Consider the following 13,899-nt stretch of genomic DNA (forward strand, 5'->3'; position numbering starts at 1 on the left):
CGCAGAGGCGAGCCCAAAGGGTAGCACACAGTACTGGAAGTGGCGTGTGCCCAGCTGAAATCGCAGATACTGTCTGTGAGCTGGCAGTATCGGGATGTGAGTGTAGGCATCCTTCAAGTCCAGAGAGCATAGCCAATCGTTTTGCTGAATCATGGGGAGAAGGGTGCCCAGGGAAAGCATCCTGAACTTTTCTTTTACGAGATATTTGTTCAGGGCCCTTAGGTCTAGGATGGGACGCATCCCCCCTGTTTTCTTTTCCACAAGGAAGTACCTGGAATAGAATCCCAGCCCTTCTTGCCCGGATGGCACGGGCTCGACCGCATTGGCGCTGAGAAGGGCGGAGAGTTCCTTTGCAAGTACCTGCTTGTGCTGGAAGCTGTAAGACTGAGCTCCCGGTGGACAATTTGGAGGTTTTGATGCCAAATTGAGGGTGTATCCTTGCCGGACTAATTGCAGAACCCACTGATCGGAGGTTATGAGAGGCCACCTTTGGTGAAAAGCTTTCAACCTCCCCCCGACCGGCAGGTCGCCCGGCACTGACACTTGGATGTCGGCTATGCTCTGCTGGAGCCAGTCAAAAGCTCGCCCCTTGCTTTTGCTGGGGAGCCGCGGGGCCTTGCTGAGGCGCGCGCTGCTGACGAGAGCGAGCGCGCTGGGGCTTAGCCTGGGCCGCAGGCTGTCGGGAAGGAGGATTGTACCTACGCTTACCAGAAGCATAGGGAGCAGTCTTCCTTCCCCCGAAAAATCTTCTACCTGTAGAGGTAGAGGCTGAAGGCTGCCGGCGGGCGAATTTGTCGAATGCGGTGTCCCGCTGGTGGAGAGACTCTACCACCTGTTCGACTTTTTCACCAAAAATGTTGTCCGCACGGCAAGGCGAGTCCGCAATCCGCTGCTGGAGTCTATTCTCCAGGTCGGCGGCACGCAGCCATGAGAGCCTGCGCATCACCACACCTTGAGCAGCGGCCCTGGACGCAACATCAAAAGTGTCATAGACTCCTCTGGCCAGGAATTTTCTGCACGCCTTCAGCTGCCTGACCACCTCCTGAAAAGGCTTGGCTTGCTCAGGGGGAAGAGCATCAACCAAGCCCGCCAACTGCCGCACATTGTTCCGCATGTGGATGCTCGTGTAGAGCTGGTAAGACTGCATCTTGGACACGAGCATAGAGGAATGGTAGGCCTTCCTCCCAAAGGAGTCTAAGGTTCTAGCGTCCTTGCCCGGGGGCGCCGAAGCATGTTCCCTAGAACTCTTAGCCTTCTTTAGGGCCAGATCCACAACTCCAGAGTCGTGAGGCAACTGGGTGCGCATCAGCTCTGGGTCCCCATGGATCCGGTACTGGGACTCGATCTTCTTGGGGATGTGGGGATTAGTTAAAGGTTTTGTCCAGTTCGCAAGCAATGTCTTCTTTAGGACATGGTGCAAGGGAACAGTGGACGCTTCCTTAGGTGGAGAAGGATAGTCCAGGAGCTCAAACATTTCAGCCCTGGGCTCGTCCTCCACAACCACCGGGAAGGGGATGGCCGTAGACATCTCCCGGACAAAGGAAGCAAAAGACAGACTCTCGGGAGGAGAAAGCTGTCTCTCAGGAGAGGGAGTGGGATCAGAGGGAAGACCCTCAGACTCCTCGTCAGAGAAATATCTGGGATCTTCCTCTTCCTCCCACGAGGCCTCACCCTTGGTGTCAGACACAAGTTCACGAACCTGTGTCTGCAACCTCGCCCTGCTCGACTCGGTGGAACCCCGTCCACGGTGGGGGCGTCGAGAGGTAGACTCCCTCGCCCGCATCGGCGAAGCTCCCTCCGCCGACGTAGTCGGGGAGCCTTCCTGGGAGGTGGCCGCGGTCGCGTCGGGGACCTCAACCTGGGCGATGGGCCAGCCGGCGCCACGCTCGACGGTACCGGAGGCGCAAGCACCGCCGGTACCGGAGGGGTAGGGCGCAACAGCTCTCCCAGAATCTCTGGGAGAACGGCCCGGAGGCTCTCGTTCAGAGTGGCTGCAGAAAAAGGCTGAGAGGTCGATGCAGGCGTCCGATGCCTCGGCGCCGATGCAGAGGTCCGATGCCTCGATGCAGTCGATGGAGCGGCAGCCAAGGAAGATGGTCCGGACGCTGACGACGTCGATGCACTCGATGCCTCCGGTGCCGATGTCGACGAAGAGCCCGAGAACAAAACGTTCCACTGGGCTAATCTCGCTACCTGAGTCCGCCTTTGTAACAGGGAACACAGACTGCTGAGGGCGGTGCTGGGCCCCTAGACACTGAAGACACGCAGAGTGCCTATCAGTGAGCGAGATTACCCGGGCGCACTGGGTGCACTTCTTGAAGCCGCTGGAAGGCTTCGATGTCATGGGCGGAAAAATCACGCCGGCGAAATCAAAAGCCGAAATGGCGAAAATTGAAGCACCAAAATTTAAGGGGAGAAAAAATCTCGACCGAGGCCAAACTAGGCCTACCCCGACAACGAAAGAAAACTTACGGGGCAAAAGCTGAGAAATTACGGGAAGGGCAGAAAACCCGAAAGGGTCTTCCGGAACACTTCCCGAACTTTTTGTAACGAAAAAGAAGAAAAAACACGTCGAAAAGGACGCGCGAGGTCGACTCTCTGGGGCACGAACGGCGTAACACGACCGTACCGAGCGCGGACGAAAGAAGACTGGCCGGCTCGAGCCGGTTTCGGGCGGGAAGACGGCTGCGCATGCGCAGTGCGCATGGGCGCGCGAGGACTAGCAAAGGCCTTTGCTAGTAAACTTTCCGATGGAGGGGGCTGCCGAGGACGTCAACCCATCAGTGAGAACAAGCAGCCTGCTTGTCCTCGGAGAAACAAAGTTCCACAGCAACCTATGGAACTTTGTAAGTCTAAGTGCTTTGAAAATACTACTACTATTACTTATCTTTTCTATAAGACTAGATGTACGCAGCACCTTAGTATCCTTTTAAGCTCCACAGGAGAAAGACTGCCCAGAGAAATAAAAGGTTGTTTGTTTGTTTTTTTTACATATGGAAATACTCATTTGAAAATGTAATTACAAGTTTTTCTTCCTCCAGTGTGTATATATGGTGCTATATTTCAACACTATACAATGGCAGCTAGCATTTCAATTTAAACTTAGCCAACTCACAATTTTGGTTAAGTACTTTTAAATGTCCAAACTCAAAGGCATCTCAATTCACATCACAATGTTAGAAGCAAGCAGCCAAATTAGAATATTAAGGCAAGCTGATATGCTTGACAGCAATGAATTACTGACTCCAATTCAAAGAGTTCTGAAAAACCTGTTAATTAAATTCACTTTTTGGGCCAACTTCCTTTACAGAAAAAAAAGAAAAGCCCAACATTTCTCTCAATATAAATAGAAGATCTGTTTTATGCTATCATTGTTCTACATGACAAAAATGCACCAAACTCGAGCACATGATCACCAACAATTTGTTTTTCAGAATAACCAAAATACAGAACTCAATCTACAACTTAAGAGCTATTGCATAAATAATAAGTGTGGCTACTTCCCAGACAACCAAATGGTGGCCTTTCATAACTAAAGTTTGACAGTACATTTGCAGGATATTTGGTGAGCACTCTGCATCTGCATGCTTTTAATCATAAAATTCATTCTACAAGCTTTTATCTTGGTCATGTTTATATATGCCACAGATACCACAGCATATGTGCTAATCGTAATGCAAAACTGGTCTATCATAAATATTTACACAGTAATTTTGCCAAAGCAACTAAGTGTCTCTCTTGCACCAAGGTATATGAATATTACCCATTTTAACTTCTACTAAAAGCTAGATCTGGATCTTTGCTGAATTTTACTACTATAAAACAAGCATATTCTTTGAAACAGACTAGGTAGACTAGTGGTTAGTGCAGTGGACTTTGATCCTGGGGAACTGAGTTTGATTCCCACTGCAACTCCTTGTGACTCTGGGCAAGTCACTTAACCCTCCATTGCCCCTGGTACAAAATAAGTACCTAAATATATGTAAACCACTTTGAATGTAGTTGAAAAAACCTCAGAAAGGCGGTATATCAAGTCCCATTTCCCCTTTCCCCATACTGTGTGCTTCTCTCAATATTTTAGTTAAGCTACAATACAGAATTCAATAGACATAGTAAAGAGTTTTACCAGATCACATGAAAATAAACAGAACAGTAACGCTCCGTTTTGTGGAGATGTCTTTAAAAGTGAACTGACAGAATACTCTAAAACAAATTACCTGTGTCAGAACTCTTGAATTACACTCCTTTCTGGATGTCTCTAGGGAACAGTCGCAAAATTTTATAGTGTTTCACCTACAGACCCGTGGCTCAAATCTCAGCCCAGGTGGCATATGTAAAACAAGACCATGGTTTCAGTTCAGTTTCAGAGGCCTTAGCAGACATGTTCTCAATACCACTTCTGTCAGGTTCCTATCAATCTGTGAATTCATCTGCATGCCTCATCACTGACTTGTCACAAGGACACAATAAGAGAAGCAATGACAATGGGGGAAAAAAACCCAAATTATACTGTACAAGTTAAATGTTGACCTGATCAAGAAACTATTACTCTTGAAAGCTCTTACAGATGTTATGGCTAGATAAATTGTAATTATAATATTTAATGAAGAAAAAAATCATTTTTAAAATGGACTGTGAACCTATGTACTCTATATTTGTGTGCAAGAGCAAGGAAGTGTCTCATATGAACCACAAAGTTCTTACCTAATCTGAGCTCCCCAAAATTTCCGCATCCTATTTTCTTGCCAACTCTGAAATTGGGTCCCACCATAAGAACACCAGACGATGTTGTTGAGCTGGATGGTCGTGAACTATGGCCACTCCTCACTGGCAATGCTTTAGTTGCCCGCTGCCTTTCATCTTTCTCCCTATTGGAATGGTCCATGATCATACAAAACCAAGCCCCTGCCAGGAAAACTGGCAGAGTCCTTTATCTGAGCTCCTGCTCCAAAAAACAGTAATATATATAAGATATATAAAATCCAACAGGATCCAAATGGTTCACTCTGCATGTAAGTTTTCAGTAAGAATCAAATAAATGCTTGGTGTTTCCTTGGAGCCATATCCAGCCTGCTTAGTGGATCTTCATTACACATTAATTTCATTGACTAGGTTTTAAGATCATCCAAAGCGAAAGACCCACCGAGCCCTAGGAAAAAGAAAAGTAAACATTTTTAAATGAAGTGAATTATACTACAGAAAAAAAAAAAAAAAGAACAAGCAAGAACAAATTAGGCTGCTGCATTCTAAATGATGTTCTACAACAGCTGCTACATAAGAGATCCACTGTATATGCTGAAAAAGTTTCATGTTTGATTGTAAAGCAAACTTGATCAACCTTTTTCTATCAGGGGTCACGTTTTATGTTTTATAACATTCAGAGGGCCACAACACACATGTAAAATGTGCACATGCTCTCACACTCTTTTCCTGAGAATCACACACTCATGCACTTTGAGAAAATCCAGTCTCTCTCTCATGTACCCCCCCCCCCCAGTCTTCACTCTGAGCAAGACGCACTAAAAAATCGTTAAAGCCCTTCCCTTACCGAGTCCCTTAGCAAATCGGTAAGGAACGGGCATGCATCAAGGAATAGGAATGCAAACGAGCTGCTCGTTTTAGCTCACTTGCATTCTCTATTCCATTGTTAAACAGTCGGCCTGTCGAGCATGCGCAGAGCAGCCAAGCGTTATGCTGGCTGCTCTGCGCATGCCAAGGACGTCCTATATATATATATATATATATATATATATATATATAAAGACGAGCTGTGCCTATGGACGTCCTTTATGGACGTCTTCCCCCCCTCCCCCTGCATTGAAATGAGAGCTTCCCGCAGCCCCGGCCTCCCAGCCATCCTCCACATCCCAGAGGCCCCGCCCCCGCCGCTCCCCCCCCCTCCACCCGGCCGGGCCCTCAAAGCGCCTCTCACCTCTGTGAAGGCGCTGCAGCAAGCAACAGCTAATCGCTTTCCTTCTGACTTCCCTTCTTTCCTCCCTGGCCTGCCCTCCTCTGACGTAAGTTACTTATGTAAGTTACTTACATCAGATGAGGGCGAGCCAGAGAAGAAAGGAGGGAAGTGCGAAGGGAGGCGATCAGCTGTTGCCTGCTGCAGCGCCTTCACACAGAGGTGAGAAGCGCTGTGAGGGCCCGGCCCGGTGGCAGATGGAGGGGCAGGGGAGGGGCAGCAGCAACAACCTCAAGGGGGTGGCGGGGAGGCCGGGGCTGTGGGAAGCTGTCATTTCAAAGCAGGGGGGAGGGGGTAGTGGCGACGGCGACCTTGGGGGGGGGGTCAAGGCGGCATCGGAAGGGAAAAAAGAAAGCCAAGTGCTCGTCAGGGAAGTCCCTGAAGGACGACCATGTTAGGCAAGGACGTCCCTGACGAGCACTTGGGACACACAGCTTGTTCTTTTTTTTTTTTTTTAACATGTGTGTTAGGCGCTTTTCCCACTGGTCTCCATGGGTCCGTTCACAGCAGCCCCAGCCTAACGAGAGGTGCAGACCTCACGTCAGGTTTTCCACGGTAAGGGGAATCGGTAAACGTTAGTGCATCTCATTATAATAGCCTTGCAACGGTAGTGCAGCTCATTATAATCATCTGCATTCCGTTTTCATTAGCTGCTACCATGATAGGAAAATGGCTTTTAGTGCATGCCAGGGTTTACTACTTGCTTGTTAATGGCTCGTTTGGTGCATCTGGCCCTCTGTCTCTTTCTCTCTGTGTTACCCCCCCCCCCCCCCCCAGCCTTCACCCAGTCTTTCCTATCACCTGGCTTCAGCTGCAGAACAAACAGTGGTATTCCTACTTCCCTGCTGCAGCTTGGCTCCAGTGTTGCCAGGTGGGCGGTTTTCAGCGACCCGCCGCGGGAAATTTTTGCCCGCGGCGGGTTGCGGTTTTTTGGGCTTGTTTTGGGTCTTTTGGGCGGTTTTTTAAGCGTTTTTTTTTCAGCTGCGGGGGGGCGGGGTTAGTGACATTCTGGGCGGGGCCGATGACGGGGGAGGCGGGGCCGATGACGGCGGGAGCGGGGTGATGACAAGGGTTGGGGTGTCAGGGGCGGGGTTTGACTTTGGGCGGGAAAAAATTTTTCCACCTGGCAACCCTGCTTGGCCTCTCTGCAAGCTTGAGCCACATGGTGCTGGAAGTTCAGGCTGGTCACACTGTTTCAAGTCTCTCATGAGACTTGAAACCACAAGACAAACCCAAACTTCCAGCATCGTGCGACTCTACTACTACTACTAAGCATTTCTATAGCGCTGCCAGGGTTACACAGCGCTGTACAAGTTTAACATGGGGAGGGATAGTCCCTGCTCAAGAGAGCTTACAATCTAAAGGTTACAAAACTATGTAGTCAGTGTAGGTAGCTTACAATCTAAAGGTTACAAACTCTGTAGTCAGTGTAGGTAACATGAATAGGGAAGGTGGTTAGGCGCCAAAAGCAAAGGGAGAAGAGATGGGCTTTGAGTAAGGACTTGAAGATAGGCAGGGAGGGCGCATGGCGTATGGGCTTGGGAAGCCTGTTCCAGGCATAAGGTGATGCGAGGCAGAAGGGGCGGAGTCTGGAGTTAGCGGTGGTAGAGAAGGGTACGGATAGGAGTGATTTGTCCTGAGAGCGGAGGTTACGGGTGGGAACATACGGGGAGAGGAGGGTAGAGAGGTAATGGGGGGCTGCAGATTGAGTGCACTTGAAGGTCAATAGGAGAAGCTTGAACTGTATACGGTAACGGATCGGGAGCCAGTGAAGCGACTTGAGGAGAGGGGTGATATGAGAGTATCGGTTCACGCGGTAGATAAGACGTGCTGCGGAATTTTGGACAGATTGAAGGGGGGATAGATGGCTAAGCTTCCAGAGAGTCAAGTCACGGTGGAGAAGCAGAAATCCTGCTGTTTGAACAAGAATTTCCAAGCTTCTGCAGACCTGGTAAAAGCACTTGGCAGGCAAGGTTCTGGCTCACTGGTCAAATGTTGGACAGGTCTGCTGTAAGGTAGCCCAATCTGAAAGGAAAGGCAACCTTGGTCTGGAAAAAGCAGGAAAAGGGGAAGCCTGTAACCAGTATTTCTGCTTCACAGACTTGTACAGCCAACTGTGTGGAAAGCATGACTATTACAGAAATGAAATAGCTTTGAGAGATGCTGGAAAAAAAAAGGATAGGCAGAAGAAAACATTGGCAAGACAGATATTACAAAGAAAAATATAATCTCATTTGAGATGTCTCCAAATCTGACAGTGTTAGAAAGTATGTTAACATGTACTTTACATCCTCTCCTCACAAGACTCTGCTTTATCATTATCATGTTACCCAATATCCTTCCATAATACTAAATGTATATATTATCATATAATATATACATTTATATTATATACATATATATACATATATATTATATATTTCCAATATTCATGATGTATTGTAAGCATAGGCGTAGACTGGGGGGGGCGAGGGGGGGCAATGCCCCCCCAAACGATGCGAGGCGCCGCCGCGCCATTAGTTTAAAAAAAAAAAAAAAACACATGCAGGCACGCGCTCCTCTCCGTCTGCTTGGCTTCCCTGCCCTCTCTGTCTGCGTCCCGCCTTCCTCTGACGTCATTTCCTTTCGGGCGGGACGCAGACAGAGAGGGCAGGGAAGCCAAGCGGATGGAGAGGAGCGTGTCCATCTACCCCTCTCTCTTCCTCCCTCCCTCCGGCGCAGGCAGCAGTTTTTTTCCAGCGTTCCTGGCAGCGGTAGCGTTGTACACGCTGCCTCTGGCTCTGCCCCGAAGCCTTCTCTTCAAGTTCCTGTTCCCGCATAGGTGGGAACATGAACTTGAAGAGAAAGCTTCCGGGGCAGACCGAAGGCAGCGTGTACATCGCTACCGCTGCCAGGAACGCTGAAAAAGCTGAAGACTGTTGCCTGCGCCGGAGGGAGGGAGGAAGAGAGGGGGTAAACGGAGTCCCATCTTGGACCTCGCGGGGGGGGGGGTGGGGGGGGGAGCAGAGGGAAGATGGATGGGACTGGGAGGGGTGGGAAGCAGAGGGAAGGAGCAGGAGATGAATGGGATTGGGAGAGGTCAGGCACAGCAGAGGGAAGGAGCAGAAGATGGATGGGACGGAGGGATGGTGAGCAGAGGGAAGGAACAGAAGATGGATGGGACTGGGAGGGGTGGGGAGCAGAGGGAAGTAGCAGGAGATGGATGGGGTTGGGAGAGTTGGGAGCAGAGGGAAGGACCAGGAGATGGATGGGACTGGGAGCAGAGGGAAGGAGCAAGAGATGGATGGGACTGCGAGGGGTGGGGAGCAGAGGGATGGACCAGGAGATGGATGGGATTGGGAGAGGTCAGGCACAGCAGAGGGAAGGAGCAGAAGATGGATGGGACGGAGGGATGGTGAGCAGAGGGAAGGAACAGAAGATGGATGGGACTGGGAGGGGTGGGGAGCAGAGGGAAGTAGCAGGAGATGGATGGGGTTGGGAGAGTTGGGAGCAGAGGGAAGGACCAGGAGATGGATGGGACTGGGAGCAGAGGGAAGGACCAGGAGATGGATTGGACTGGGAGGGGTGGGGAGCAGAGGGAAGGAGCAACAGATGGATGGGACTGGGAGCGTTGGGAGCAGAGGGAAGGAGCAACAGATGGATGGGACTGGGAGGGTGGGGAGCAGAGGGAAGCCTACTGGAAAGAAGACACTGCATAAAACAGAAGACACTGGGATCAAAGCGAATAGAAAAACTAAATGATCAGACAACAAAGGTAAATAAAAATATTTTATTCATAATTTATTAATTGAAATGTGTCAGCTTTTTGAAATGTGCATCTGTGATATTTTGCCTGTAAATTTCATTTCCTTCCTCCATATTAGCATATTCATTTGCATATGTATATATGCAAATGATATGCTAATATGCTCCGCCCATTCTTTGCCCCCCCCCCCCCCCCCCCAAATGAAACAGTCAAACTACGCCTATGATTGTAAGCCACATTGAGCCTGCAAAGAGGTGGGAAAATGTGGGATACAAATGCAATAAATAAAATAAATAAAATACAGAGAACACTCCCAACTGCCTTTTTAAGAGTTCATAAAAGAGTTCATTTTTATTTCTGGTTGAGCCTCCAATGCTCAGCAGATGTGTGTAAGATCACTCAGTATCTCTCCTGTTGCAATTCCAGAGTTATACTACCGATAGAGCGAGCAGCGCCTCCGACGTACTTTTCCTAAAACAGTCTTTTTAAAGACTTGTATATTTGCATCAGATTAATACGATATCTCTGAAGAATCAACTTTACTATTTTTCATCAATTTACAACACAAGAGATTTGATGCAATACTTTCGGAGGATTCTCATTGTCATTGCTCTTCAGTATCCTACATAGCAGACTCCTGATGCAGGCCTGACGGCCGAAACACGACGTGTCGAGTCTTCCAACCTTTAATAAAGTCTTTTTTAAGAACATCTTCCAGTTTTTGGTTTCCTTGGTCGTACTCCCACTTTTTCATACATTTTTGTACTTTTCCGTGGGGTGCTCGAGTTTTCCACCTGTTGGTGGATCTTCTCCTACACTCCCTTGGGAGCTATCAGAATGCCATGGGTGCTTAAAATGAAGGACACCCCTACTATTAAGGAAATGTATGCAAGCAAGGCCCCAAAGCATAGTGCTCTAATAGGAAAAACCACAGCCGAAGTGCTTTCCCGGAGAACTCGCAGCTCAATCCAGACCCAGAATGAAGAAAAAAAAAATCAGAGGAATGTACTCATACTCCGTGTGGAGGAGTGGCCTAGTGGTTAGGGTGGTGGACTTTGGTCCTGGGGAACTGAAAAACTGAGTTCGATTCCCCACACAGGCAGCTCCTTGTGACTCTGGGCAAGTCACTTAACCCTACATTGCCCCATGTAAGCCGCATTGAGCCTGCCATGAGTGGGAAAGCGCGGGGTACAAATGTAACAAAAAATAAATAAATAAAATAGAAGGTAATTATATAAAATAAAAAAAAACTTGTTCTTCAAGAATTGGAGACTGGCTAAGATGGAGATTGCTGACATGGTGATGACCAAGTTGAAATAAATCATGGTGTGTCACAAACAGATGGAGCTGCTGACATCTAAGCTTGAAAACTTGGAAAACCGGGACAGTCAAACCATAAACTTTATGGCATACATGAAGGAATAGAAGGCTCCCAGCCCGGGCAGTTCCATCTATAAAATTCCAGATCACCAGCAACTCCGAAATAAGAGATTGAGAGGGCCCACCATGAACTGTGCCCGCAGCCTGATCCCAACCTTCCACCATGAGCTTTTATTGTAAAGCTGCTTCGTTTTATTGACGTGGAATAGGTTTTGAAATCAGTTAGGCAGCTCAGAACCTGTAAACTTGAAAATGGGGATCTCTGGATCTTTCCCGATTTGAACATGGAGACTATGGGGAAATGGAAAGGCCTTTGGGGATATAAGCAAGCACTAGCAGCACACAGAATTCAAGTGGTGCTATGGCACCCTGCCAAACTGGTGATATTTCAAGGCAGGAAGTGCACATTTTTTTCAACTGATATCAGAAATTGAAAGTTTTATTAAATCGTTGGATTATATACATATTCAAAGCAAAGAGTCAATGTGGACATCAACTGCGTCAATACCCGTGGTGGTTTTAAAAAAATGCAGTTTAGAACTAAAAGTAAACCAGGCTCTCCCACACAAGCGGCAGTTGGGAGCGTTCTCTGTATTTTACAGAGTCTTGCGAGGAAAGGAAGTAAAGTACATGTTATCATACTTTCCAACATTGTCAGATTTGAAGACATCTCAAATGAGATTATATTTTCCTATGTAATATCTGTCTTGCCAGCTTTCTTGGGCAGAGAGAATGTTCACTTGAGGCTAATGTTTTCTTCTGCCTATCCTTTTTTTCCAGCATCTCTCAAAAAGCTATTTCATTTCTATAATAGTCATGCTTTCCACACAGTTGGCTGTACAAATCTAAACTCTGTGAAGCAGAAATACTGGCTATGAGCTTCCTCTTTTCCTGCTTTCCTCCAGACCAAAGTTGTCTTTCCTTTCAGATTGGGTTATCTTACAGCAGGCTTGTCCAACATTTGACCAGCGAGCCAGAACCTAGCCTGCCAAGTGCTTTTACCTGGCCTGCAGAAGCTTGGAAATTCTTGTGCAAACAGCAGGATTTCTGAGAGGAGATATGATAGAAACGTTTAAATACCTCAGTGGCATTAATGTACAGGAGATGAGCCTTTTTCAAATAGAGGAAAACTCTGGAATGAGAGGGCACAGGATGAAGTTAAGAGGAAATAGGCTTAGGAGGAATCTAAGAAAATACTCTTTCACAGAAAAGGTGGTGGATGCGTGGATTGGCCTCCTGGTTGAGGTCATTGAGACAGACTGTCAGAATTTAAGAAAGCTTGGAACAGGCACATGGGATCCCTTAGGAAACCAAGGAGTTAGTGGGTACTGAAGAAGAGCAAACTGGATGGGCCATTTGGCCCTTATCTGCCATCATGTTTTAAGGGTTAAGCAAAGGGCTCTGACCCAACTGTATTCTGTAAAGTATCGAGCTGCAAAGGACAAGTTTCCAATTTTGAAAACTCCCCTTAGGCAGACTGAGGGAAAAAAATCCTACTCTCCTCTCCTTGGATACAGTTTCGCAGATGGATGACACAATGGAGGATGAAGATGGATCCCCATTGATACCCCACAACAGCAGGCTCAGAACCTGACGTGAGAGAGAGAGAGAGGAGATGGTAACACTCCAGATCCCCAGCTAATACCAGTGGACGTAATGCATTGAGCACCAATGACTCAAGATTTATATTGCAATACTCTCGGGACCAGAAGCTGTGCCACACTGTGGCACAATTGAGGCTTTGGCCATTCAGGATTACTAACTGACTGATGTGTATTGTAGTAAAGTACATTGGGGTTGTAGATGAGAGGGCCAGGAGGGAAGTGGAAGGTTGTGTGTGATCAAGGATGAAGGGAAAATTGGGGAGAAGAGGGCAGGTGAGGTGGAGTAGGATGGGAAGGAGAATGGGGAAGGCCTGAGAGGGGATTCTTATGTTGGAGACAGATGAAGCACAGTAAATGGAAAAAATGTGATAAAAGTTATGTGCTGGATTTATTTTTATACACCTATATTTCAAATAAGAGGGGGGATGCTCATACAAGGTGGCAACCTGGAACGTGGGATGAGCAGATCACCCAATTAAGATGAAGCAGATACTGAAATGTTTACATAAGCAGTTGGATATTGTTCTACTACAAGAACTTAAATTGGAACCAAAGGAAATGCTAACATTAAAAAGGCAAGTACTGGAATATACTACTCCTTAGGCAGCTCCAAAGCTAGGGGGAGTTGCCTTACTAATGAATAAAAATATTACCTTAGTAGCATATACTACTGGAGAAGATACATTTGGTTGGTGGGTGGGCAAAATAAATAATTGGGAATTTATGGTAATTAATGTTTATGCTCCAACAGGTATTAAGGGTTCTTTTTTGTCTGACTTGATTAAAAATATTCAACAGAAAGGGAGATGAGATATTATTGGGGGGATATGAATGTGACAGGTCTAAAAAAGGGGTAGAGATGAGATTAGGGAGAGGAATCAATTAAAAAGACGCCTTCACTTTTATGTTTTGAAGGATGTATAGAGAATACACAATCTGCTAGAGAAGCAATTCATATATTAGTCTGGTAGACCATACCTCCCACTCTAGGATCGATTTCTTCTTTGTGAACAAAAAATCTGTATGCTTGTGGTCCAACTTATGTATTCACCTGGTTAGTATCTCAGATCTTGCAATTCTTACAGGAGAAGTGGTGGTAGGGTAGAACAATATGGAAGGCTAATGCTCATTTATTAAATAAACCTGCTATCCAAAAGGTTATTATAGAAAAATGGAAAGGAATATGGGATTCTGGGAAAGCA

General features: G+C 47.2%; 1 protein-coding gene across 4 annotated transcripts in view; it reads right to left on the minus strand.

Moving 5' to 3' along the window:
• Positions 1-13,899, minus strand: part of CSNK1G1 (casein kinase 1 gamma 1) — a 424,976-nt gene that overhangs the window by 273,422 nt on the left and 137,655 nt on the right. For 3 of the 4 annotated variants that reach the window (XM_030188070.1, XM_030188057.1, XM_030188064.1), the window contains exon 2: positions 4,705-5,149. The exons of the other annotated variant lie outside the window; for it this stretch is intronic. In XM_030188070.1, coding sequence (XP_030043930.1) covers positions 4,705-4,891 — 187 coding nt within the window. In that variant the 5' untranslated portion in view covers positions 4,892-5,149. The remainder of the gene's footprint in view (positions 1-4,704; positions 5,150-13,899) is intronic. 4 annotated transcript variants of the gene reach the window in all.

Source organism: Microcaecilia unicolor, chromosome 1 (genome assembly GCF_901765095.1).
Source record: "Microcaecilia unicolor chromosome 1, aMicUni1.1, whole genome shotgun sequence".
Lineage (NCBI taxonomy): Eukaryota > Metazoa > Chordata > Amphibia > Gymnophiona > Siphonopidae > Microcaecilia > Microcaecilia unicolor.